Here is a 27,679-nt window from a genome sequence, read left to right as displayed (position 1 = left end):
CGTCTTAGCAATCTGAAAACAAGAGGAGAGAGCGGGGCCCCCAAGGAGCGGGTACCCCTGGTAAGTTCGAAGAGGCAGAGCAGCGGAGGATGAAGCGGGTCGGAATGATCCCCGCAATCAAACCCCTTGCTAACTCAATATGCAAGCGTAAGCAAAGACCTTTTATGTTGGAAGTAGATGACGTCACACTCCCGAGGTTCGCGCCCTTGCTGGTACAAACTTCGGAGCGCACGCACGCGCCCTACGTTATCTGGAACATGGCGGATCCGCAGCTTCAGGCCAGACCGGGGACTCCAGGAAGAAATGGCGAGGAGAAGCCGCAGCAGCATCTGTCCATCAGACCTGAAGGGAGTCGCCTCAGAGGTAGAGAGGGTGGAGCAAGGGCAAGAACAGGCACGAACACAACACATGGGCCAATGAGGTTTACTTGATGTCCACTCTGTATGCCAGGCCTGCCTATCAGTAAACAGAGACCATGCTTTCTGCATTGCTATGCCCAGTTTCTAAAAAATAAGAAGTGCCATGCTGGGCCAGACCAAAGGTCCAACAAACCTTGCCTCCTATCTCTAACAGAAGCTGATCTGGATCACAGGCACGTGGCAGATGCCAAAGAATAGATCCTTTTCTTGTTGCTCACACCCAGGATAAGCAGTGGCTTTCCAAAGTTTACCTGATTAATAACCGTTTATGGACTTTTCCTCAATGATGTATGCTAGATGCCTTGACCATATCTTCTGGCAACAAATTCTACAGTTTGATCATGTGTTAAGTGAAAAAAAATACTCTCTCTGTTATGTTTTATATCTGCTACTTCCTAGTTTCAGGGAGTGCTCCCTAGTTTTAGTACTATTTAAGAGGGTAAACAAACATCTTCTGTTTATCTGCCCTACCTCACTCATGATTTTATAAACATTTATCATACTCTCTCTGTTATCTCTTCTTCAAGCTAAAGAAGCCTAACCTGTTTAGCCTTTCTTCATAAGGAAGCTGTTCCTTTTGTAGTACCTTTTGTACCTTTTGTAGTTCTGCTTTGTCTTTTTTGAGATGGGGTGACCAGGACTGCACACAGTACACAAGGTGTGGTTGCACCATGGAGCGATACAGAGACATTATGATATTCTCTGTTTTATTCTCTCTCCGTGGGCCTCACAGAGAAGCCCAACAAACAATGGTATCCTGACTGAAATGCTGGGGACTATGGCGGAGCCGGAGGCACTGAGGGAGGCTCAAGGTCAGAGCTGGTGGCCGACCGCCGCCAGCGAGGAGGAACCAGAAGCTGGAGTCCTTATAAGAAGGTGAGGGGGCCGTGCTGCGGGTCTGCCATGGACGGCACGCGTAACACAAGGGATTCAGAGCTCTGCCTCTGCGGTGGGGGGACTTGCTTTGATAGAATCTCAAGGTTTGGCTGGGAGCACCAATGAGACTCTGGCTAACCCGATTCTGGGATCTGTTTCTGAAGTTCTGTAGATAACAATGGAAACACTTTGGTTAGCCATTAAGGATTTAGAACTGTGTTTGGTGTCTAAATTAGGTATTGTTAATTCAATTGTTGCACAAGTTCAAACCAAGTTTTGGGGCATGACAAAGTGATTAAAAGTAATACAGAATTTATTTCTATTCTAGAGAAACAGCATGAGACTTTGGAAAAGTGATTTTTCTTTGATTATAGGTCAGGTACGTTTACAACGTAGATTGTAAGCCCTTGAATAATTCTAGGAAACTGAATTTGCGAATACTTAATTTTCCTAAATCTCCTAGTGTTTCTCCAATTGAATTGCTAAGAACATTTTATGTTGAGGTTCTTAAGGTTCCTCAAGATTTGGTTCCTCCCATTACTAAAGCATTGTGACTATTACACAGCAGTGCACCTCTTATTGGGAAAACAGGTCAAGCCAGACTGCCCCAGATCACTACACAAAAGCAGATTCTCTCCCCTTGATCACACGGGCAGAATATGGGTGCATCCGTACCAAATACAGAATAACTGACCACAATTTATAAATAGAAATATGTAGACAAAAAAGGAACTGGAAACTCCAAGAAGCCAGCAACATGGGAGAACTAGCAACAGAAATGCACTTCCTTTTTTTCTCCATGCAAAATAGAAAGATATCAGAGATGCTGTCCAAGCACATTCCCAAAGCTAAGAAGAACCCATGTTACTGATGCAATTAATAGCAGTGGCTATTCCCTAAGTCAACTTGATTAATAGCAGTTAATGGACTTCTCCTTCAAGAACTTATCCAAACCTTTTTTGAACCCAGCTACACTAACTGCACTAACCGCATCCTCTGGCAACAAATTCCAGAGCTTAATTGTGCATTGAGTGTAAAAGAATTTTCTCCGATTAGTCTTAAATGTGCTACTTGCTAACTTCATGGAATGCCCCCTAGTCCTTCTATTATCCAAAAGTGTAAATAACTGATTCACATCTACTTGTTCAAGACCACTCATGATCTTAAAGACCTTTATCATATCCCCCCTCAGCCATCTCTTCTCCAAGCTGAACAGCCCTAACCTCTTCAGCCTTTCCTCATAGGGGAGCTGTTCCATCCCCTTTATCATTTTGGTTGCCCTTCTCTGTACCTTCTCCATTGTAACTATATCTTTTTTGAGATGCGGCAACCAGAATTGTACATAGTATTCAAGGTGCAGTCTCACCATGGAGCGATACAGAGGCATTATGACATTTTCTATTTTATTCATCATTACCTTTCTAATAATTCCTAACATTCTGTTTGCTTTTTTGACTGCTGCAGTTCACTGAGCCGATAATTTCAAAGTATTATCCATTATGATGCCTAGATCTTTTTCCTGACTGGTAGTACCTAATATAGAACCTAACATTGCATAAATACAGCAGGGATTATTTTTCCCTATATACACTTATCCACATTAAATTTTATCTGCCATTTGGATGCCCAATTTTCCACTCTCGCAAGGTCCTCCTGCAGTTTATCACAATCCTTGTGATTTAACTACTCTGAATAATTTTGTATCATCCACAAATTTGATTACCTCACTCATCGTATTCCTTTCCAGATCATTTATATATATATTGAAAAGCACCGGTCCAACTACTATATTTACATTTATTAGGTTCATAGACCGCCTAACACAGAATGGTCTAGGCGTTTAACAATGAAACACGCATAATGGGTAATGGGAAATATGGCGACCTTGCCATCAATTGTTGAAGTTCTCACAGAGTTGCTTGCTAAGTCGTCTCTGATTACTATTACACCCACATTTAAAGTTTCCACAATACTAATTGCCTCTATTTCTCTCATAATTTTTAATGCACAATCTATAAGAAAAAAAGTACCAATTATCTACGATCTAATTTTTTCTCAATCCCCAGATGTTGTCATGATTACCAAAACATGGCTTTTCGAATATGATAATGTAATTCTAAACCCCCTATGTCCCCAGGCTACATTCCCTTTTCAGAACCTTGTCCCAATTGTAGAGGGGTAGGTTTGTTGATCATTGTTAAAGCCTCCCTACAATCCTGTAAGAAAAATTTACTGTCTAACCACCTCTATGAACTGATGCTTGTTTCCAACCGTTGCTAACCTCTGCACTGTATACTGCTCACCCAGTTTAGTCACTAATAATATATCTCCACTTAGAGAATCAATAATCACATTGCCAGTTGATTTATCAAAAACTATAATAGCAGGGGATTTCAATTTACATTTTAACCAAAATCCCCCCTCCCATGACGTTTCCTCTTTACTTAATATAATGACCAGCTTAGACTGGGAACAACCTCTGGACATGCCAACACACATAAAAAGACAGATCTGAGTTTTTACAATCCTGCCCATCTAGATTTCTCTGCATTAACCCATCAAGTCCCTTGGTCTGACCTCTTCCTAATATTTACAAATGGTGAACTCAAGAGTAAATTGCAGAACAGCCCTGTTAGTCCCCAAAAAATTATGAAAGAAAACATCTTGACCCTGAAACGCTTGCAAATTCTCTGTTCCCAAATCTTACCATGGCCCTTGGTAATGACATTGGCCAGTCCATAAGTATCTGGAACTCTTCTATAATTAAATCCCTAGACTCGGTAGTTCCCAAAAGGCTATGCACTATCAGATCCAAACCAAACTCCGCCTGGTTTTCATCAACTCTGTGACGACTGAAAACTACTTTAAGATGCCTCAAACGCCAACGGCTTAAGAACACAACTCTAGAAAGCAAAACTGCCTACATTATTTACGCAAAAAAAAAAATACAAAAAAGAAATTGACTCTCCTAAAAAATCTTATTATGCAAATAAAATAAAAATGGCCAATGGTAATCCTAAAATCTCTAATATCAAAAAAACACTTCTCACAACAATATTTCCAATTTTATATAATAAAATTGCCTATCATTTCCAAGAAAAACTTGTTAAAATGTCCTCAGAATTTACACACCTACCAATTCCAAAAATAAATCTGCCTGCTTTATCTTGTTCTTGATCCACTATTTCTGAAATTGATGCCTCTGTCTCACCAAGCAAAAAGTATCAAATTCACCATATAACCCATGCCCAGGACAACTTTTAAAGGTCAGCAGACACTTTATTTCCCTATCTATAGTGCAACTACTCAATTTATCTCTCAACTCTGGAAAATTTTCTGACATCCTCAAACAAACCACTATAACACCTAAACCCAAGAAAACAACATCTGACATTTATGACCCTCTGAATCTTCATCCCATAGCCTCTTTACCAACTTTGGCCAAAGTAATTGAATCTACTATTTTCCATCAATTAACAGAATATATCACAGATAATAATACCCTACATCCAAACCAACATGGTTTCAAGAAAGGGCATAGCACAGAAACTGCCTCTCTCAGCTTTTGACACAGTTATCTGTGGCTTTGATGCCAACTTTGATTATATCATTATCTCCTTGATCTTACCACAGCTTTCGACACTTTAAACCATGAATTACTTCTTGCCAGTCTTCAATTTATAGGGCTCCAAGACACTGTCCTCCAATGGTTCAAATCCTTCATGTCTGACCATCCACAACAAATTATTTTAGACTCTTACCATTCCAACTGGTATACCACCACTACTGTTCCCCCAAGGCTCCTCTTTATCTGCAATGTTATTCAATATCTACCTTTTACCACTATGTCATATTCTAACTGGACTGGACTGGGCATAGATTTCAAAATCTATGTGGATGATATATAGATACGTATTACATATACCTCTTCTTGGAGTCACACCTTTTCACTAATTACACTCTATTTAGATTATTTAAAAACCTGGCTGTCCCACAAGAGATTGAAAGTAAATCCAGTAGGGATGTGAATCGTTTTTTGATGATTTAAAATATCGTCCGATATATTTTAAATCGTCAAAAATCGTTAGAGGCGATATACAAGAGGAATTCCCCCGATTTATCGTCAAAAATCATAAATCGGGGGAAGGGGAGAGCGGGAAAACCGGCACACTAAAACAACCCTAAAACCCACCCTGACCCTTTAAAATAAATCCCCCACCCTCCCGAACCTCCCCAAAATGTCTTAAATTACCTGGGGTCCAATGGCGGGGTCCCGGTGTGATCTTCCACTCTCGGGCCACGGGTGCATTAATAGAAATGGCGCCGGTGCTACCTTTGCCCTGTGGCAAAGGTAGCACCAGCGCCATTTTGGTTCCTGTCCCCCAATGTCACGAGCGCAGGAGAACGCTCCCGGACCCCCGCTGGACCCCCAGGGACTTTTGGCCAGCTTGGGGGGGCCTCCTGACCCCCCCACAAGACTTGCCAAAAGTCCAGCGGGGGTCCGGAAGTGACCTCCTGCACTCGAATCGTATTTGCCGTATTGCAAAATGGCGCCGGCCAGCACCATTTTGCAATACGGCAATATGGCCATATGGCCGGCGCCATTTTGCAATACAAAATGGTGCCGGCCGTATGGCCATATTGCTGTATTGCCATATGGCCGATTTACGATTTATACGATTTTAAAAAAAACAAAACCGCAACGATCCGATTCCCAACCCCCCCCAGCCAAAATCGATCGTTAAGACGATCGATCACACGATTCACATCTCTAAAATCCAGCAAAAACTGAATTAATCAACCTATCAACCATCCCCAAATCTTTATGGAGCCCACCTTCGCATCTCACATTTTATAATCACAATATACCAATAGTAACTCATGCTCGAAACTTAGGAATTATTGTTGACGCCAAACTATCCATGACACAAAATATATCCAAATTTGTAAAAACCTCATTCTATAAACTGAATCTTCTAAAAAAACTAAAACCTTTTCTTTTCTCAGCAGACTTTAGAACTATACTTCAGGCACTCATCCTATCTGCTCTAGATTATTGTAACTCTCTATACATTGGTCTCCCAGACTCAACAATCCACTCATTACAACTCATACAAAACTCTGTAGCTCGCCTCCTCACAGACACCAAAATGAAAGAACATTTCTCACAGGACAAGCAGGATGGTTGTCCTCACAAATGGGTGACATCGAGGATGGAGCCCAACCACGGAAAACTTCTGTCAAAGTTTCAGGAACTTTGACTGGCCCCTACTGGGCATGCCCAGCATGGCACTAACCCTGCAGCCAGCAGGGGTCTCCCTTCAGTCTTCTTTTTTCCGCGTAGCAGTTGCCACGCGGTTAAGGAGCTCTTACCACATTCCTGACAGGAATTCTTTAAACTAATTCTTGAAGAAAAATTTGCCCCTCAGGGGTCTCCCTTCTTCAAATTTTCCTCCACGGGACTTCGGTAAGTTTTTGCCATAGTTTTGGTCGGCTACCGTCGAGTTCGGTCCTCGAGGCCTGTTGGCAGTCGACCATCCCACGGCTAAATTTTTGGCATACGGCCATGGCGTCGGGGTTCCATCGGTGCCCGGACTGTACACGTACTATGTCCATCACAGACCCACATAGAGTCTGTGTTTTGTGTTTAGGGAGTGAGCATGATGTCCTGACTTGCACCAATTGTGCCCTAATGACACCAAAAGGTCACAAAGCCAGAATGGAGAAGATGGGACTCTTTTTCCATGCTCACACTCCGACGCCATCGATTGCATCGACGTCATCGAAACCGGCACCGTCGAAGTCTCATCATCATCGACAGCCTCCCAGTGACCGTCCGCCATCGACGACTTCACGGCCATCGACTCCTGTCCCTATCCCCGAAGATCGAGGGGATCGGAAAGAGAAACATCGCCATCGACGTCATAAGTCTCGGACCATCGAGGAATCGAAGTCATCGACCTCAGTACTGTCTGAGCCTCCTCCGAAGAAGTCTCGACCAGAAGTGGCACCGTCCACTTCTGTCTCGCAGACACTGAGGCAACCCTCACCCCTTCGGGGTTTGGGAGCCGCGATTCCACCGGCGACGGTGGTCCCTCCGGCTCAGCCTCAGCCTCCCTCTCCCGTTGAGCCGGGTCTTGTTACCCCAGGTCTCCGGGTAGAACTGGACCGGCTGGTCCAGGAGGCCATCGACAAAGCGATGCTACGGTTCCAGACTCCTCCGGCACCGAGAGTGGAACCGGTCACCGACCCGATTCCAGCGGCACTGGCACCGCTGCTTGCCCGGATGGAAGTGCTCATGACTGCCCTTCCACCGGCAAGACCCGGGTCACCGACAGCTTTCTCATCAGGTGGAGAAACACCATACCGAATTCCCCCTTCGGGGGTACTTCCATCGGTGCCATGTCTTCCCTCGCCACCGATACATTCCTCGGGGGTGATACGCAAATCAGCTCCACCGATGACGGCACCGATTTCTTCGATGCCGACAGCGATTCCTTCGATGCCGGCACGGGCACCGATGCCGACACCGATTCTATCGAGGACATTCTCGATGCCCCCGGTAATTCCTTCGAGTTTCTCAGAACCTCAACTGGGGCCTTCAGGTATTCAGCCCCCTCATGGTCCTACAGGTCAGCAACCTGATCCCTATGACACCTGGGGTGATGATACCTCTACAGACACCGATGATTTGCCTTCACCACCCTCTCCTGCGGAAAGTAGAAAGCGTTCTCCCCATGAGGACCTCTCTTTCATAAATTTTGTGAAGGAAATGTCGGAGTTGGTCCCTTTTCAGCTTCAATCAGAGCAAGATGACAGGCACCAGATGATGGAGTTGCTCCAATTCTTGGATGCCCCTAAAGTCATCACCTTTATTCCAATTCATCAGGTTTTTCTGGACCTTCTAAAAAAGAATTGGGAATCTCCTGGATCTGTTGCTCCAGTAAACAAAAAAGCTGACTCTACCTATCTTGTACAGTCAGCACCTGGCTTTCAGAAACCACAGCTAGACCACCACTCTGTTGTGGTAGAATCAGCTCAAAAGAAAGCTAAAAGAATAAAGCCACATTCTTCCATACCTCCTACTAAGGAAAATAAATTCCTAGATAGTATAGGTAGGAAAGTATACCAAGGAGCCATGCTGATTTCCAGAATAGCCTCTTATCAGCTATATATGACCCAATACAATAGGGTCATCCTTAAACAGATACAGGAGTACTCAGATGCCTTACCAGAACAGTTCCAGCCACAACTTCAATCCCTACTAAATAAAGGGTTTGAAGCTGGGAAGCATGAGATAAGAACAGCTTATGACGTTTTTGATGCTTCCACTAGACTTTCTGCTACGGCCATCTCCGCCAGACGCTGGGCTTGGCTTAAGTCGTCTGACCTTCGCCCGGAAGTTCAGGTCAGGCTCTCTGACTTGCCCTGTCTAGGCGACAATTTGTTTGGGGAGTAAATTCAGCAAATTGTTGCTGAATTAAAGGATCATCATGAGACACTTAAACAGCTCTCATCCTTTCCTTCTGACTTACCTTCTAAACAGCCATTTAAGAAGGACCCAAAAAAGTCATTCTTCCGTCCACGGAAGTATTATCCCCCACTAGCCAAGTCTAGGTCTGCGAAGCCTTATCATAAATCTCAGCCTCGCCAGTCTCGTAAACAAAAGCCCGCAGCAGCTCCACAGCCTGGCCCTGCCTCGGGTTTTTGACTTTCAACTAGAGAGCAGATGCCACATCCCTCTTACTACCATACCAGTAGGGGGTCGGTTAAGCCACTTTCTAGAAAAATGGCATCACATCACCACAGATCAATGGGTGATAGCGATAATTGCACAGGGTTACCACCTCAACTTCCTGACTCTCCCTTCGGACTCCCCGCCCCTACAGGTGTGGAGACTCACCGATCACTCCGTTCTTCTAGAGCAGGAAGTTTCCCTTCTCCTCCAATCAAACGCTATAGAACCCGTTCCTCCCTCACAACAAGGACTAGGGTTCTACTCCAGGAACTTTCTGATCCAAAAAAGTCAGGAGGTCTTCGACCAATCCTGGACCTACGGGCTCTCAACAAATACCTTTACAGAGAGAAGTTCAAGATGGTAACCCTGGGCTCGCTTCTCCCACTGCTGCAAAGAGGGGACTGGCTGTGCTCTCTAGACCTAAAAGACGCTTATACTCACATTGCGATAGCTCAATCTCACGCAAATACCTACGTTTTTTAGTAGGCCGAAATCACTACCAATACCGAGTGCTCCCTTTCGGCCTGGCATCCGCACCACGAGTCTTTACCAAATGCCTCGTGGTGGTGGCAGCTTTTCTCAGGAAGGAAGGTGTCCACGTCTACCCCTACCTGGACGATTGGTTAATCAGGGCCCCAACCCAGCAATTCGCTCGGTCCTCCCTGACAATTCGAACTCTGCTTTCTCTAGGGTTTCTTGTCAATTACGAGAAATCCTGCTTAGTCCCATCTCAGACCTTATCCTTCATTGGAGCAGACTTGGACACCTTACAGGCAAAAGCCTTCCTTCCTTATCAACGAGTCCAAATCCTTGTGTCTCTAGCTTGCCAGTTGCAGTCTCAACGCACAGCAACAGCTCGCCAATTCCTCATTCTGCTGGGACACGGCCTCCTTGGTTCATGTGACTCCCATGGCCCGCTTGGCCATGAGAGTCATGCAATGGACTCTGAGATCACAATGGACCCAAGCTGTTCAGCCTCTGTCCTCCATTGTTCGCATCACCGATGCACTCTGTCTGTCTCTTGCCTGGTGGACAAATCAATCCAACCTCCTACGGGGCTTGCCTTTTCACCTACCAGATCCTCAATTAATTCTCACAACCGATGCTTCCAACGTCGGTTGGGGAGCCCATGTAAACAATTTACAAACCCAAGGATTCTGGTCTCCAGAGGAAGCCAAACACCAGATAAACTTCCTGGAACTTCGAGCAATACGGTATGCTCTCAGGACTTTTCAAGATTGCCTATCGAACCACGTAATCTTGATTCAGACGGACAACCAGGTGGCCATGTGGTACATAAACAAGCAGGGGGGCACAGGTTCCTTTCTTTTGTGTCAGGAAGCTGCGCAGATTTGGGCAGAAGCCCTCTCCCGCTCCATGTACCTCAGGGCCACCTACTTGCCGGGAGCAGACAATGTATTGGCAGACCAGCTAAGCCGTGTCTTTCAACCACACGAGTGGTCACTCAATCCCTTGGTAGCGACCTCTCTTTTCCAGAAATGGGGTTATCCCCACATAGACCTCTTTGCGTCCCCACAGAACCACAAAGTGGACAATTACTGCTCTCTCATTCGGAGCCAGCACTCTCGACCCAGGGATGCATTCTCCCTCACGTGGACAACCGATCTGCTTTATGCATTCCCTCCACTTCCTCTTCTGTCGAAGACTCTCGTGAAGCTATGTCAGGACAGAGGAACTATGATCCTGATAGCACCTCACTGGCCACGCCAAGTGTGGTTTCCCATACTTCAGGATCTCTCCATCCGCAGGCACATTCCTCTGGGAAAGGACCCGCATCTGATCACTCAAAACGATGGATGCCTCCTCCATCCCAACCTCCAAGCCTTGTCCCTGATGGCATGGATGTTGAAAGGTTAGTCCTTCAGCCATTTAACCTTTCGGATTCGGTTTCTCGTGTCCTGATCGCTTCACGAAAGCCTTCCACAAGAAAATCTTATTCCTACAAATGGAAAAGGTATACATCATGGTGCACTTCTCAGTCCCTTGATCCCCTTTCCTGTCCAATTTCTAAATTTTTGGACTATCTCTGGCATCTATCAGAATCAGGTCTAAAGACCTCTTCCATTAGAATGCATGTCAGTGCGGTAGCCGCCTTCCATAAAGGTATCGGGGGTGTCCCTATTTCAGTACAACCCCTTGTAACACGCTTTCTTAAAGGCTTGCTCCATTTGAAGCCACCTTTACGTCCTCCGGCCCCATCTTGGGACCTTAATCTGGTTCTTGGTCACCTTATGAAACCTCCTTTCGAACCTCTTCACTCCTGTGACCTAAAATATCTCACGTGGAAAGTGTTATTCCTTTTGGCTATCACTTCAGCTCGCAGGGTTAGTGAATTACAGGCCCTAGTTATCTATCCGCCTTACACTAAACTCCTGCAGGACCGGGCGGTACTCCGCACTCACCCTAAATTCTTACCTAAGGTAGTTTCGGAGTTTCATATAAATCAATCCATCATACTACCTATCTTCTTTCCCAGGCCCCACTCCAACTCCGGGGAACAGACTCTGCATACCCTTGACTGTAAACGTGCTCTAGCTTTCTATCTAGACCGTACAGTTGCCCACAGGAAGAGTACTCAATTATTCGTCTCTTTCCATCCTAACAAGTTAGGTCAACCTTTGGGTAAGCATGCTCTTTCCTCCTAGTTGGCGGACTGCATCTCCTTTTGCTATCAGCAAGCTGGCATTCCTTTCCAAGACCGTGTCAATGCACACTCTGAGAGGGCCATGGCGACTTCACTAGCGCACCTTCGATCGGTGCCGCTTCCTGACATCTGCAAGGCTGCCACCTGGAGTTCCCTCCATACATTTGCAGCCCATTATTGCTTGGACAAAGCTGGAAGACAGGATTCCATCTTCGGCCAGTCTGTCTTGCGTAACCTTTTTCCAGCATGATGTACCAACACCCTTCCACCTCCCGATAGGGTGCGGATGTCCTCTACCAAATTTCACCCCAGTTGTTGTGCCTGTTGCACGCCATTGGGTACATTTGGTGCATGTCCGGACATCCTCAGCTCGGTACTCACCCATTTGTGAGGACAACCATCCTGCTTGTCCTGTGAGAAAGCAAATGTTGCTTACCTGATGTAACAGGTGTTCTCACAGGACAGCAGGATGTTAGTCCTCACGAAACCCGCCCGCCACCCCGCGGTGTTGGGTTCGTTTTTATTTTATTTTTCGGCACTGCCTGTAGCTTTGAAACAAGACTGAAGGGAGGCCCCTGCTGGCTGCAGGGTTAGTGCCGTGCTGGGCATGCCCAGTAGGGGCCAGTCAAAGTTCCTGAAACTTTGACAGAAGTTTTCCGTGGTTGGGCTCCATCCTCGATGTCACCCATTTGTGAGGACTAACATCCTGCTGTCCTGTGAGAACACCTGTTACATCAGGTAAGCAACATTTGCTATCTCCCCCGTCCTTCTGGATCTTCCCTGGTTACCTATTAAACAACGTATTCAATACAAAATTCTATTAATAATCTTCAACTCAATCCATAATCCATCCTCCATCTGGTTATGTACTTCACCGCTTCTATCAGCTCCTTCGTCATTTAAGATCAATTGACAAAAACCTCCTCGAGGTCCCAACGATTAAAACTGCCAGACTAGAAATTACCAGGAAACGCTCTTTCTCTGTGGCTGGTCCTCTTCTCTGGAATTCTATTCCGACTACACTAAGGGGTAGATTTTAAGACTTGCGCACACGTGTCCATGTGCGCGCGCTACTAGGAGCGCACACATGGATATGTAATTTTATAACATGCGCACGCATGATATAAATTCCGGGGTCGGCACGCGCAAGGGGGGGCACAATTGTGCATCTTGCGTGCGCCTAGCCTAAGCCAAGCCCGCGCTGCTTTCCCCCATTCCCTACCAGGCCTCTCCGAAATCAAAGCAGCCTCAGAAAGAACTTCCCTACACTCCACCCCACCTTCCCTTCCCTTCCCCTACCTCCCCCCCTACCTTTTTCTTCTTGTTTCTTTTATTGCAAAACTTACTTCAGCCACTGTGCCGGGAGCCTCTGGTCCCGCCTCGCCCCTTTTTGCAAGCCCTGGGACTTACATGCATCCCAGGGCTTTACGCGCATCGCCGGCCCTTTTGAAAATAGGCCCGGAGCGTGTAACCTTTTGAAAATCTTCCCCTTAGAATGTTCGGATTACGTTTCTCAGTAAACCCAACATAATGCATTGCAATAATCAAAGTTGCTAAAAATTAGAGTTTGTAACACCATTCTAAAATCCTGCGCGCTCATGTTATAAAATCGGGCGTAGATTTGTATGCGCCGGGTTGCGCGCACAAATCTACATCCGCGCGTACCTCTTAAAATCCGGCCCCATCTGCGTATATATAGTAGGTATTGCCAATTCCTGATAATAGCTGGCATAATGGTAACATGTATATATTAAATAACATTGCAGACAAAGCTGAATCCTGTGGTAGACCAGTCTCCATATTGATCACATCAGATAAACATCTATCTAATCTTACTTGGTATGATTGATCTGATAAGGATATAAACCATTTCAACACTATTTCCCCATACCTATTGTATTGAATGCAGCTAAAAGATCTAATAAAACTAGCAAATATGAGCGACTGGTGTCAAATCCTTAAAGCACTGTGTCATTTACGGCTAACAATAAGGTTTCTGTACTATAATTATTTCTAAACCCAAATTGCGTTGGAAATAAAATATTATTTATTTTAAGGTGATCTGACAATTGAGAAAGAACAGTGTTTTCTAGGATTTGGGCTAATAGCCTGTAATTGTTTAGATTTTCTTTATCTGCTTTGTTAGTTTTTAATATTGGTCTGATCGCTGCACATTTCAACAGGCTAGGGATATGGCCTTCTTCAAACGATAGATTGACAATTTTTATGTGTGGAACTATTGTATCTGGAATCGTTTTTAAAGACTTAGGGCCTGATTTTAAAAAGCATTTACTCGAGTAAAAACCAGGTTTACTGGAGTAAATTCACTTTACTTGAGTAAGTGGGTTTTTGAAAATTGCTACAATATATGCCATTGACTTGTCTATAGGATTTACTCACATAAGTGCACTTTACTTGAGTAAATGGCTTTTGAAAATTGCTACAATAGTAGCTACATTTACGCATGTAACTCCTTTTGAAAATTACCCCCTTTATTGTTAATAGATCCAGAGGGTGAGTAGCAGGATTTATTTTCATTAGTGTTTACTTTATTTCCAATTCTGATGCCTGTTCAAACTCTATCCATTTCGATACTTCGGGTTTCTGTAATGTGATACTGTCAGTTGATAAACTAGAAATGTTTTTCACTAGATTTTGGATCTTTAGATCGAAGAATTTTGCAAATTCATTGCATTTTTCTTTTGAGGGTGTAGCGATCATATCATAAGAACATGCCATACTTGGTCAGACCAAGGATCCATCAAGCCCAACATCCTGTTTCCAACAGTGGCCAACCCAGGCCATAAGAACCTGGCAATTACCCAAACACTAAGAAGATCCCATGCTACTGTTAGTAGTAATAGCAGTGGCTATTTTCTAAGTCAATTTCTCATGTTCTCTCTAGTTAGGTTTTGTACCATCATAGTGATTTTGAGTTATATTTAATAAGATTTTAGCAGCATAATATATATATATATTTTATTTATGAGCATTCTGTATTTGGTTAGGCATGTTCTATAATCTGCTAATGTACTATTAAATGGTGTTTTACACAATGCTCTTTCCCTTTATCTTAGCTACCCTTTTAGTTCTTTTATCTCATTGTTAAACCATGTTTATTTCTGTTGTTTATAACTGCTTTTTTTTCTCTATAAGTGGACTTATCTCATCAATTATCTTTTGACTCATATTGATTCAGGATTCAATTGTACTATCAATATTATCGATGTTAATTGATTCATTTAGTTTGGTAATTACCTCTTCGTGAATTTCTTTCTATAATTAATTAATGTTCTCGCTTTGATTTCCTCTGATGTGTTCATGATTTGTAGTGATGTTTATATTCTATGATCTTACCACGGGATTGATTTGCTCTCTAGGGAATTAACTAGTGTGTTTTTCTTGTTAATGAATTTAAATCCAGGATATGCCTCCTCTGTGGGTTCACTCATCAATGATTTGATCCCATCCCATTGCTGACATTGTATTCAAGAAAATTTTGCATGCATTAGTTTTTATTTCTAAGACTGCGTGGAGATTAAAGTCTCCAAGAATAATTGGAGTTTCCATAGAAAAATTTTTAATTATAAGTTTTAACAATGGTGAGCTATTATGTTCTAAAAGCCTGGGAGGGCAATATACTAGACAAAAGCTTAATTGATTTAAAATCTAACAGACACACTTCAAAAGGTGGTGCAATAGAAGCTTCGAAAGCCGAAGACTTCAGTTCTTTTTTAGTTATAATCATCAAGCTACTGAATAGATATTACATTATAATTAAGTTGGCCTATTTGGTTAATTAAGACCTTGTCCGATTCTTTGATCCATGTTTCCATTATACAACAAATTGAGGGCCTATATTCATCAAGCATGTTATTGATTTTTTTTGTGATCACTTGTGTGTTCACTAATAATACTGATATCATCATGTATTGCATAATTTTGGTTACATTTCTTTCTCTCACTCTTTCATTGCAGAATTTATTTATGCCACTGTCCATTGTTTAACACCATTGGGGTTGTTCTTTGAATATGTTTAAACTATCCATCATGGCAATAATTACTTACACAGTCAATACATTTTTCTTGCAATGGTCCTTTCGTCTTTGTCGTGCTCCTTCGGCATTTGATTGTGGTGCCTCTGGCACTGCACTCGTGCCTTTATTCAGCGCCCCTTGATGACGTCAGGGATGGGGGTTGGGGTGGATCGCCCAGTCTTGGCAGGCTGAAGCGGCATGGCAGATTTTGGATCATCAGACAGATTCAGGTAAGGCCTCTGGTGGAAAACTTGAGGCAGGCAGACGGGCTGGTCACAACAGATTTCCTCCAGAGGGGATGCCCCTGGCTTACCTAACACCCTGGCCAGAGAAGCGTGCCGGGGCCCAACTCACTCACCAGGGTTAGCAGCCAGTGACGCTGCGTCCCACTCCTCACCGCCACTAGAACTGCCAATGTTTAAGGCCCCCCATACTCTGGGCCGCCTGCTCCATCCTTTGGTCTGTGGGAGGCCCACCTACCAACATCCGGGAAGCGTGAGCCAGCCAGAGATGCATTAACATGAACACGACGAGCAGGCATGGAGGTAAAAAATAAATCCGCTGGTGACTCACTCCTGCCTGACACCACCAAAAGAGGATGCAAATCATCCCTTTTGCCCGACGGACCTGATGTAGACATCTCAGAACCCGGCCTAAAAGAGGACCCCTGCCACAACATGCTGAGGAAAAGAAATTCTGCAGTGAACAAAGATGCGGAAAACCTAATATGAAGAAACCAAGGGAGAGGACATCTACCCAATGGCAGCCCCAGCAGAACTGAGGTAACCATCAACAGAGACCCCTACTGCCCCGATTCCTGCCTAAAACAGGTCCTGCTGGTATGTCCAATCAGGAACTAGGCAACATTCAATTCCAGTTACCTCAGCAACCTTTCCACCCCTGCTGCACTCCCCCGCTTCAAATCAAGGCCCAGGGAGGAATGCTCGCCCGCCGCCATATTAAGGGTGGCAGGTTGGCCAAGCCCCCCGAGCCTTACTGCTATTATTATTGGTAGTAGTTTTAATTATGTTACTCGAAGTAGAAGAAGAAGAAAGCCCTTAGGAAATCTGGTATATGAAAGGAACAAAATCATCAGAAGAAAAGGTTTGCAATTGTATAGGGTAAGACTTTATGGAGATAATTTTATAACAGCCCACACTGGTGCAAAATTGGCAGTAACTTTTTACCTTTTCAAAGACTTTTGAAAATTGCCTCAATATATGCAATTGAGTTGTCAATAGGTTTTACCCAGGTTAAATGCACTTCACGCGGGTAAATGGCCTTTTAGAGATTGCTACGATAGTATGTTACATTTACATGTACACTGAGCACTGCTAACATCGCCCAGTATATTTCTCTATGCTTTGTTGTAGATATAGGTTGACTCAGCCATAAATTTCTTGGTTCCAAAAAATCCTGGGGCAGCGCTAGCTGTGACATGGTTTGAAAGAGATGCCCGCAGGTCTTGGCATTCAGACGGCTGATGCATGCAGTCTCTAAATCTCCTAGCCGACAAACCTAACAATGCCAATGAAAGAATCCTACAACTTTGTGTTTTTCAGAACAAAGTTCTCTGTGCATCAGCTGAACCTTCCTTTCACTGGAGTTTAATCTAGCGTTATTGCTTTGTTTCGTGCTGTAAATATGTTCTAATTTGCTCCGGCATCATTCTGTCTGAATTCAGTATAAAATAGACCCTGAAGCCCTGAATCTGTCACTGAGACAAGCAGGTGCTGGTACTTCTGGTAAGGTTTTCAGTTAATTATTCTTTCTCCTTTTAAATCCAATACAAACTAAAGAACCATGTGCATTCGTTTTTTTTTAAGATGAGTGAACTATTTTGCAAGGCATTGTTCTGGTTTCAGATTATCTAAACTATGAGCATGACAGAGGAAAAAAACAATCCCATAACTGATAAGGAAATCCGATTGAACTGAGACTGTGCTGCTTCTGCTGCTCTAACATTTTATTCACATTTGCATCAAGTACATTTAAAAGGACGGAGCCAAAATGTTACGCTTTAAAAATGAAAACAAGAGGAGATTCTATGTGTATGAAGAGACACCATCATTTTCTTGTTATAAAGAAAGCAATCTGATATCAAGGAACAGTCAGGAAAGTATTAAGCTTTGTTAACCACTGTAGACCTACTTCTAGGAAGGCTTGCCACCTAGCTCCATTTTTCCCCTAGACAGGCAAATGCAGGCCCGCACTGAGCATGCAGTGGGGTAAATCCAGGACTGGATAAGCCTGACTTGCAGAAATGGAGCCAGTTGGTAACCCTATTAAGCATCCATGTTGCAGGAAACACCATGGCTTTAGTGGTCTATTTTCAATAATAAATACTGCATTGCTTTTTTTTGTTTAAATATAGGTTGAATTGACCTTCGGCAACTGTTTTGATATTTTGCATCCTCGCTATTTAGAATGAAAGATTGCAAACAATTGGGGTCCTTTCTGAAAACTGGGATCTAGAACTGTTCAAGCTATGAACCTAAATTCCTAATGCTGTTACAGGAATCCATTCCTTAACATGAACAAAGCACTTCATAGCCAGTCTGCTCCAGATGGCATCCCTTTCCTGACTGATTACAAGTATTCTGGCACTCGAACCATGCCTCAGTACTTGCTAAGGACAACACAAAGTCACAGAGTTATCATTGTAGAATTACAATGGGCACCACTTGTCAGAGTTGCATTCCAGTCAACTGTTAGTTGCTGGTTGTTGATGTCTTAGTCATGCATTGCTTCACATTGCAAAACAATCCTACCAGCAGTTACATAAAGAAAATGTAATTATAACGCATATATAGTCACTTTTATTTGTTGTATACCCTTAGGTTTGTTTATTCTGAGCCTGGAAGTGCTTCCTGAGTAATATTTTCTTTATTCTGGACAGTCCATTTTACTTCCCAGAGGACCTTGATTTCAGATTTATGTTTTACTAAAAATGGATATGTACACCCTCGTTACTTTCAGCAATCCATTTTTTTTCATGTTCAATGTCCTACCTCTAGGATTAATGTTTAATTTTAAACTGAAACGTCCTTATCTTTGAAGATAAAACTTATTGTGTTTTAGCTTTCCAAGAAAGTCCCTTAATCCATCATCTATTAGAGTGAGTAGGAATTATATTCTTGAGTTGTAGAAGGTCTCAATCACGTCTCACATGAAGGTGTGATTTAGTGTGTCCAGTGCTACATGCTTTCTTGTGTCTTAATGCTGAAATAACGTATAACCTAGATCTTTTCCCTCTCCTCCACAAAAGAGACTTCATTTTACAATGGCATCTGACCACCAACCTCCAGCCTCTAAACAGCAAGCCAGCTCCAAGGTCAGTACAGAGATAAATATATATATTACCTGTACCACTCAGCTGAACACATTACAAATTATAAACAGAGTCTAGTAGTTCAAAAGAACAGAGGTTAATTAATATACTGCACAGATTGATATCCTTCAGGAATTATAGCATATGCATGATATATATATGTTTGAAGTATTGCTTCTAAGGAGAGGAGTTGTACGCTCTCTAAATAAAAATGTGTATTTGATTAAGTTATGGTACAGAACATTAGTAAATAAATACAGTATAAAGAAAATATAGGAATTTAAACAGTTTTTAGATAAGCAGAGTATGTCTAAATGGCAAATATTAAAGTCTTTGGGGGTGTAGAAAGCTGTGATACAAACTGCTTAAACCTCTCTTGAGCTCCTCCAGTCCATAATCTATAGAAAGATTCTCCTCTCAATGATGACGACAAATCATGCTTTGCCACTGGACAGTTTACAGCTTTGCTTTCTGGGGGCCAGGGTTCGGCCTTGTTTTTCTTTACATTAATACAAGATTGAACGGGTTTGCTAAATCTACAAAATTCATTTCACTAGTGATGGAACGAACTTTAGCAGAGTGTGACTATCTGACACCCAACCCAAGCCCTTTTGAAATCCAATACTGTATCTATGGAAACCAAATGCAGGCCTGCACTGATGCTGACGCTACAAATCAACACCCTTTCAAGCACTGTTTGGGTGGAGAGATTCTGGGTTTTGTGCCATTTTCTTTTTTCTGTTTTCAGATTGTCATTTTTGAGCAGGAGAATTTCCAGGGGCGCTGCCATGAATTCAGTGGCCTTTCCGCTAGCCTGAAGGAGGCCGGCATGGAGAAAGTTGGCTCCATCCTAGTACACTGTGGACCGTACGTATCTTGAAGTGCCTGGATCACAATAAGCATTCCTTTCAGACTCTATATAGAGCAAAGAACAGAGCATAAAGGGCTGAATTAGTATAAACCTGAAACTTGTGAACAGTAAAGCCAGTTGTCAGGGTTTTTTTCATCCTGATCAATCTCCTCTAGAATCATTCATTGGGCCTCGTGCAATAAATATGTTTTTTCCATAGGCACAGAATGAGTGAGAGCTCTTTTTCAATAAGGCCTACTGCGAGACAGATATGGGAGCTGAATGATAGGCAGCAGGAGCTATTGGAACAGTAACAACATTGAAAGCTTGGCAATTGGCATTACCACTCACAAGTTTCAAACTTCTGCTCGTTTTTTTGTGATTACACCACGCATGAATATTAGAGACTCATCCCATTAACATATGCAAATACATTCACATAAGATTTTTTTTAAAATAATATTATTGCTCATATGTGGTTCATTTATAAGAAAAATCACACCAAGTCAATCCAGAATTTTTCCAGTGAACAAAATTCAAAAAAATAAAATAATCTCTCTTTATATACATATATCAAACCACTGACTTCAATGATTTGCATTTATATTTTTATTTTTTTATTTATATTATGATGTATATTCAAACAAGCATGGCCGCCAGTAGTTCTGTATAAACCCACTGTAATCCAAAGCAATTACAAAACAAAAATAGAAATGGAAAAAGCTCAGTCAGCTCCCACTAGATTAACTGAACATACCAGTGTAAATTTTGAGCTTAAAACTGCCATTGCAGGAAAACCCCGTTTCGTATACAGCAATTGCTCAATCATTGCATTATAAATTCTGTGTGCAAACATTCTGCTTAACACAAGTGCCAAATTGAAATAAGAAAACCACATATTTTATGATGGGACATGCTTGAAAAGATTCACTACGCTAGTGAGTACCCCATTTAAAGGAAAAATCATATGCTTAAGGCTTAAGTGGTAATTATCTTGCGTTTATTTTCTATTCAGGCTGGTTTAGTATATATCAGGTTTTTGTTTATGTTCTGTTCCAGATGGGTAGGGTTCGAACAGCCAAACTGTAAAGGGGAACAGTTTGTGTTTGAAAAGGGGGAGTACCCCCGCTGGGACTCCTGGACCAACAGCCGGAGAAGTGACAGCATTGCCTCCCTCAGACCCATTAAAGTGGTAAGAGAATCCATGGCGAACAGCAGATCATGAACAGGTCACTGATGCCGAGTTACCTCATCCATTAGACTATGACTCAGAATGAAGACAGGCACAGCCACACCATTAATGGTCTAAAACCCACAACTTTACAATGGAATATGGTGGGTTTTGGAAGAGCAAATAAAGATATTATAGAAATCATTGTCCAACAGACTTATTAGATAATTGGTTAAAGAAATGCTAACAATCTAAAATAATGTGTCCCTGAAAGTAAAGTATATCTAAAAGTAATGCATAATGTGCTTTCTAAGGGAGGGCAATTTTCAGAGTGAATTACCTGGGTTTATCTGGATAGATTGCCCTTTGAGAAAACTGTCCCCTTCGAAATGGCTAAAAGTACACCATGGGCTTTCACAACAAGCATTCTTTCAGGCAGATTAAAAAGAGGAGTTCCTGAGGGGCATAAACAATGTGCATACGTTGACATTTCCAACTCTACACAGTGCTGTTTTGTTTTTGACCAGCCGCCCACACAAATACGTGCAAATGTAAGTGGCCGCTTTTAACATGCACGCCTCATGGTATACTTGAAACAGTGCAGGCTATTCAAAACTGGACCCTATAATGACTCCGATAAAACAGACACAGGTATTGTGAAGACTGTTCTCAATGGCATTTACATGGGTAAAATACTATTACCTTGGTCAAATGCCAGTTTTGAAAATTGCATCCCCCAAATACGGCTAAAAATAAATGTGCTGTTTTACAATGCATATAAACTATTAGCCAAATTTAAGGGAAGCATTATTGGGCAGCATGATTTGAGCAGGGTTAGAAGATAACACATTCAGATTGTATTTTCAAAATGTACAATGTGTTAATTTCCAGACAAAATTCTACCCTCACAGAAAGGAAATGCAAAAATCCTCCGTACCCAAGGGCAATTTTCAAAGGGAAGGCACATGTGTGAAAATTTAGGTACAAGGTCTGTGAGTGCTCTGCCCCTAGGCAGGCTATTTGAAAATTTCTCCCCTTGGATCTACCACTTCAGCTCATGTTTGTAAACCTCCTGCTCTTACAGCAGGACTGGGGTGCCAGGAGCGGGGCAGAGGGTACCTTGTTCCTGGCAATAAAATATAAAGTTTGAAGGGGTCAAGGGGCACCGCAATGTTGTTAATTTTTGTGAGTGGGTGGGTGGGACAAAAGGAAGGGGGGCAGCCTGAGTTTTGATTTAGTAAAACACTGGTACGGGGGTGGGGGGGGGGGGAGAGAGTCTTGGTAACATTAAAGGATTTCAGGGGTGAAGAGGGCACAGCCCAACAGGGCCTTTGTAAGATATTCGTGGGGGGAGAGGAGGGGAGGGGATGACCCGCTGGCCCATTTATTTATTTGTTGTTTTTCTTTAATGACAGCGGTACTTAGCCGGGTATCTTTAAAGATATCTGGTTCCAGCCACACAAGCAGGATAGCTAAAAACCTGCCTGGCTATTTTCTAATGTAACCGGTTAGGTTTTTTGATATCCAGCTACATGTAGCTGGATAGCTTTAAGCTTGTATATTCAGCAGGATGTTTATCACTCTGAATATATGGAACAAGTTATCCGGTTAACTTTAGCTGGATAACGTGTCCACTAAATGGCCTATTGAACATTCGCCTCTCTGTGTCGATGGGAAAAAATGCTTAGTAAATAGAGCTTGTAGACTGTAAGTCTTTTGGGAACAGGGAAATTACCTACCTTATCTGAATGTAACTCAGCTTGAACCACCAATGAAAAAAGTTGAGAGTTTAAAAAAATCAAAATCAAATTTAAAAAAATGATCAGTAACCCTCTATCTTCTAGCAGTCCATTGTAAATGATATGACTGATAACAGTGTTGATCGATACTAATAAATCAATATTACTCTCTTACTATACATCATATCTTACGCAACAGGCTACTGGTAATCTAATCCAAGCACTGACAGCAAATATCATTTGGTTATATAGTCCATGATAAATGTCTCTTTAATGGAAAGAAAGCTGCCAACAAGAACACCCAAAGTGATCCATTTTTCTGAACTGAATCCTTTGGTCACTTTGGAGGTTGAACATATGAACTACACACCAAATGGTTTGCAAGTTTACCTTCTGCCTCCATAGTTAATAAATGCGCAGTAGAAGATGTAGGGATTTTGCTTTTCTTAGCTTCTCTAAATGAGATTCCCTGCCCCCAGTAATTAACTTGAAGCCCAGATTTGATTGTTTAACTTGTGTATTTCAAGCCTTTATCCCATATTGTGAAACACACTGGAATTTAATACTATTGGAAACGATAAAGAGTTGATCTTAGTAACGGAATGGATGACAGCAGAAGAAGATCAATAGGCTTATATAGTCAACCCAGTTATTTTTATCCACATTACCAAGGATATATCCCAGCTGCAGATTATTATGACTGCTTATAGGGTATCACTCCTTATCCAAGTCAGTTCTTTGTTTCTTCCTCATTGGTTCTCTTGTTCTGGGTAGATTGGGTGACCGCTCTTTGACTTTGCAAAGCATAAACCCCTCCTTACTAGAGATTCAGCACTTCCCTCTTAATTTCACAGGATAGCCAAGAGCACAAGATTGTCCTTTATGAAAATCCCAACTTTACTGGTAAAAAAATTGAAATTGTAGATGATGATGTGCCCAGCTTCCATGCCCATGGCTATCAAGAGAAGGTGTCTTCAGTTCGTGTGCAAACTGGAACGTAAGTGTTAAAAAAAAAAAAAAAAAAAAAAGCTATGTTTGCTTTATTTGCATCATATGATAAGCAATCACTGCACAGGTTTCACGTTCGTCAAGTGTAACTGAGTAATAATAGTAATAACAGTTCCTTCTCATTCCCCTCTGGAAGCTCTCATGCAGATCAGACATTAGTGTGATAGCCAGACTTCCTACTGCTGAGCTAGCCATATGCAACAATGGGCTACCAATTTCTTAGGTAGGGGGCTCTGCTACTCTCAGTGCAACACTTTTGTTTTGAAAAAATATTTTCGGGAGCCCTGATAGCCTCTTTTTGCATACTGCTAGTAGCTGTATCTATGCATCTGCAATATTTTAACCTGAAAAATTGACGCCTTTTTTAGACGAAAGGTGACCTGGCAGTTTTCTCTTGTTTTTTGGGCTACAGCCAAGTCTGCGTTGACCTCTGTTGCGCTTCATTCATAACTACAGCCCAAGTCACTTATACCAGTGATTGCTTCGACAGTCCTCTGAGCCAGGGGCCATGCACCTTCCTTCCAGAAGAGGAGATGTGGAAAAAAGGATTTGCATTCACAAAAAAGCTGGGATTAGCTTGCTTGTTACGGCGGTTACTACCCCAAACCAAATAAGCCTGATACTTCACTTTCAATACATATCCAGCATAGCTCTCTGCTTCAACGTCAGGGGGAATGAAGAAAAGTGGATCTATATACAGACAACAACCAACAAGGACTAAATTACATAGGAGCGGATTTTAAGAGCCCTGCTCGCGTAAATCCGCCCGGACTTACGCGAGCCTTGCGCGCCGGTGCACCTATTTTCCATAGGCCTGCTGGCACGCGCAGAGCCCCGGGACTCGCGTAAGTCCCGGGGTTTTTCGAGGGGGGCGTGTCGGGGGCGGGGCCGATCGGCGCGGCGTTTTGCGGGCGGGCTGCGGCGTTTCGGGGGAGGGCCCGGGGGCATGGTTTCAGCCCGGGGCGGTCCGGAGGCGTGGCCGCGCCCTCCGGAACTGCCCCCAGGTTGCGTCTCGGCGCGCTAGCAGCCCGCTGGCGCGCGGGGATTTACTTCTCCCTCCGGGAGGCGTAAATCCCCCGACAAAGGTGGGGGGGGGGGGGGTTTAGATAGGGCCCGGGGGGGTGGGTTAGATAGAGGAAGGGAGGGGAAGGTGAGGGGAGGGCGAAAGCGAGTTCCCTCCGAGGCTGCTCCGATTTCGGAGCGGCCTTGGAGGGAACGGAGGCAGGCTGCGCGGCTCGGCGCGCGCCGGCTGCACAAAATCGGCAGCCTTGCGCGCACCGATCCTGGATTTTAGTAGATACGCGCGTATCTACTAAAATCCAGCGTACTTTTGTTTGCGCCTGGTGCGCCAACAAAAGTACGCGAAGGCGCACTTTTTTAAAATCTACCCCACTGTCTGGGTAAACAAATAAGCTTGGGTGTAGCTTGCTTATTGTGGCGGTTACTACCCCTAACTAATTAAGCTAGATATTTCACTTAGATGCAGTTCCAACACTGCTCTCTACATTAATGGCGGGGGTGGAAGGGAAATAAAACCAAAAGGTTGCTAAAGGCCAAGAGTAACAGATAAGTATGAGGAAAAAAAAAGTGCGAAAGCTTGCTGGGCAGACTGGATGGGCCATTTGGTCTTCTGCCGTCATTTCTATGTTTCTAAAATCAGCCACCTCTACTGCATCCCCAGCCCTGGCTGGCCCAGGGAATGGAAGACATACAGTGCTACCACTGGATCAGTCTGGCCTAATCTATGGTTTTGTATGTTAGACCTTCTCCAGTCTGACCTTCTTACACCCCCCCTTTTTTTTTTTTTTTTTTTACAGGTGGGTTGGGTATCAGTACCCTGGGTACAGAGGTTACCAGTACCTGTTTGAAAAGGGAGACTATAAGGACAGCTTGGATTTTGGTGCCCAGCACCCCCAGATCCAGTCTGTGAGGCGCATCCGAGATATGCAGTGGCACCAGCGGGGCACCTTTCACCATACCAGTTAAGTCACACCAGCAAGTGGCTCTAGCGAGGAAGAGATCCTAAAACGTTTTCACGTGATCTCCTGCTGTTTTCTATAGACACAGTTATCAAAAAAAAAATGCCATTGTGTAGCTAAATCTGCTGAAGCAATCTAATAAAGCTTTGAGATTCAAATTCTTTCTTTGGGTTATATTTTTAAATTCATGGGTTTCAAAGAAAAAGAATCCTAGCCATTTTAGTGCAGGAGAATTATTTTACTGTCATAATGCAAGGCATATTTATGTAAATGAGGCCTCGGAGGGCTGAACTCTCTAGATATGGACTGTAGTATAGGGCTCTGGTTGTCTTTAATGGTCCTGGAGTAACCTGAACTCTCAGCAAGTTGTGACATCTTTTGTTGGAAAATTTCCCTCAGATATTGTAAATGAGTTTTCATGATCACCCAAGTCCCTTCTGTAAATGGACTGAGAGGAAGAACCTGCTGGATGAAACAAAGCTTTCTCAAAGCAAGCTCAAAAGACCCAAGTCAAGTATTTCTTTGAGCTGCACATATAAGTGGACATTCCATGCTAGGAAAGACAGAACCATCAGACAGACTGGTTGAAGAATTATTTTTCAGCGCATGAACCAGAGATGGGCAGCACAAGAAGAAAGAATTGAATTGGGTGCACAACTATTTTAAATTGGCCCATGAAAAATGTCACCTATAAGCCGTTGACTTTCTGATTCATATTTTCAATTGACTCATAGGGTGTGAAATAACACAGGGAGGACAATCTTCAAATTACTTTTACCTGGGTAACTAAGCAGCCGGGTAAAATCAGAAGCTGAAAATAGCCCTCCACCTCTGTGGATAAAAGTAACTGCACCACAAAGAGACCAGGCTGGGGAGGGTGGGGACGACAAGCTATGCACAGAGATTTCAATTTGACATCCCCATGCATGCTTAATGGCAAATGACCTAATAGGCAGGTACAAACGTACCTAGAGGCCTCAAAACAATTCAGGGATTTAAAAATATTTCCATGTGTATTTGGATTTTCAGAAAGTGTTTGACAAAGTCCCTCATGAGAGGCTTCTAAGAAAACTAAAAAGTAATGGGACAGGAAGCGATGTCCTTTCGTGGATTACAAACTGGTTAAAAGACAGGAAACAGAGAGTAGGATTAAATGGTCAATATTCTCAGTGGAAAAGGGTAAACAGTGGAGTACCTCAGGGATCTGTATTGGGACCGGTGCTTTTCAATATATATATAAATGATCTGGAAAGGAATACGACGAGTGAGGTTATCAAATTTGCGGATTATACAAAATTATTCAGAGTAGTTAAATCACAGGCAGACTGTGATACATTACAGGAGGACCTTGCAAGACTGGAAGATTGGGCATTCAAATGGCAGATGAAATTTAATGTGGATAAGTGCAAGGTGCAGGGACATTGCTTGCTTTTTTACCACCATGTGTGAAAAATTACCATGCTCCTCCCCCCGCCCGATTCATTCAGTGTCTGTCCCGAGCCTATCAAATAAAGCCCAGCTCCATTCTGCAATCTATATTTTTAAAAACTGAAATGCTTCCCAGCCCAGAACCCATGGATAGGGAAGGGTATTAGGTACCCTAGGCAAACCTTACAGTCTTGTACTCACACCACTTCCCCCACCTCCACTCACACCCTTTACACACGCAGAATTAAATTATGCATTTATAATACATTTTACATGAAAAAGAACATTCAATAGTACAGTCTGCTGAGGCAAAAATAACACTTTAATCATGCATATTATATTTACGTGCATTCCTGTGGTGCCAAACAGAAAACTCTGCAAAAAAAAGACACTTGGAACTTCTATAGAATTAGACTTTTTGTAATATATTTATTTATT

At 43.0% G+C, this 27,679-nt stretch overlaps 1 protein-coding gene across 1 annotated transcript; it reads left to right on the top strand.

Annotated features, from left to right (window-relative positions):
• The first annotated feature begins 136 nt into the window (after nt 1–136).
• Nucleotides 137–26,149, top strand: LOC115073327 (beta-crystallin B2). Its single transcript, XM_029571647.1, has 6 exons — nt 137–1,674; nt 19,004–19,069; nt 19,815–19,933; nt 20,976–21,108; nt 23,681–23,823; nt 25,652–26,149. Exons 1-6 carry the CDS (start codon nt 1,633–1,635, stop codon nt 25,818–25,820), a joined length of 672 nt encoding a protein of 223 aa, XP_029427507.1. The 5' UTR covers nt 137–1,632; the 3' UTR covers nt 25,821–26,149.
• Nucleotides 26,150–27,679: the final 1,530 nt, after the last annotated feature.

The sequence above is a fragment of the Rhinatrema bivittatum genome, chromosome 11, assembly GCF_901001135.1.
Source record: "Rhinatrema bivittatum chromosome 11, aRhiBiv1.1, whole genome shotgun sequence".
NCBI classification, from domain to species: domain Eukaryota; kingdom Metazoa; phylum Chordata; class Amphibia; order Gymnophiona; family Rhinatrematidae; genus Rhinatrema; species Rhinatrema bivittatum.
This window is presented reverse-complemented; position numbering and strand designations above follow the sequence as displayed.

Excerpts from the sequence above, each read along its gene's own strand:
- LOC115073327 (XM_029571647.1), top strand. The coding sequence starts at position 1,633 with ATGAGACTTTGGAAAAGTGATTTTTCTTTGATTATAGGTCAG. Across the intron at positions 1,675-19,003 it reads TTTCTTTGATTATAGGTCAG|AGACTTCATTTTACAATGGC; the intron begins GTACGTTTACAA and ends CCTCCACAAAAG. Across the intron at positions 23,824-25,651 it reads GTTCGTGTGCAAACTGGAAC|GTGGGTTGGGTATCAGTACC; the intron begins GTAAGTGTTAAA and ends TTTTTTTTACAG.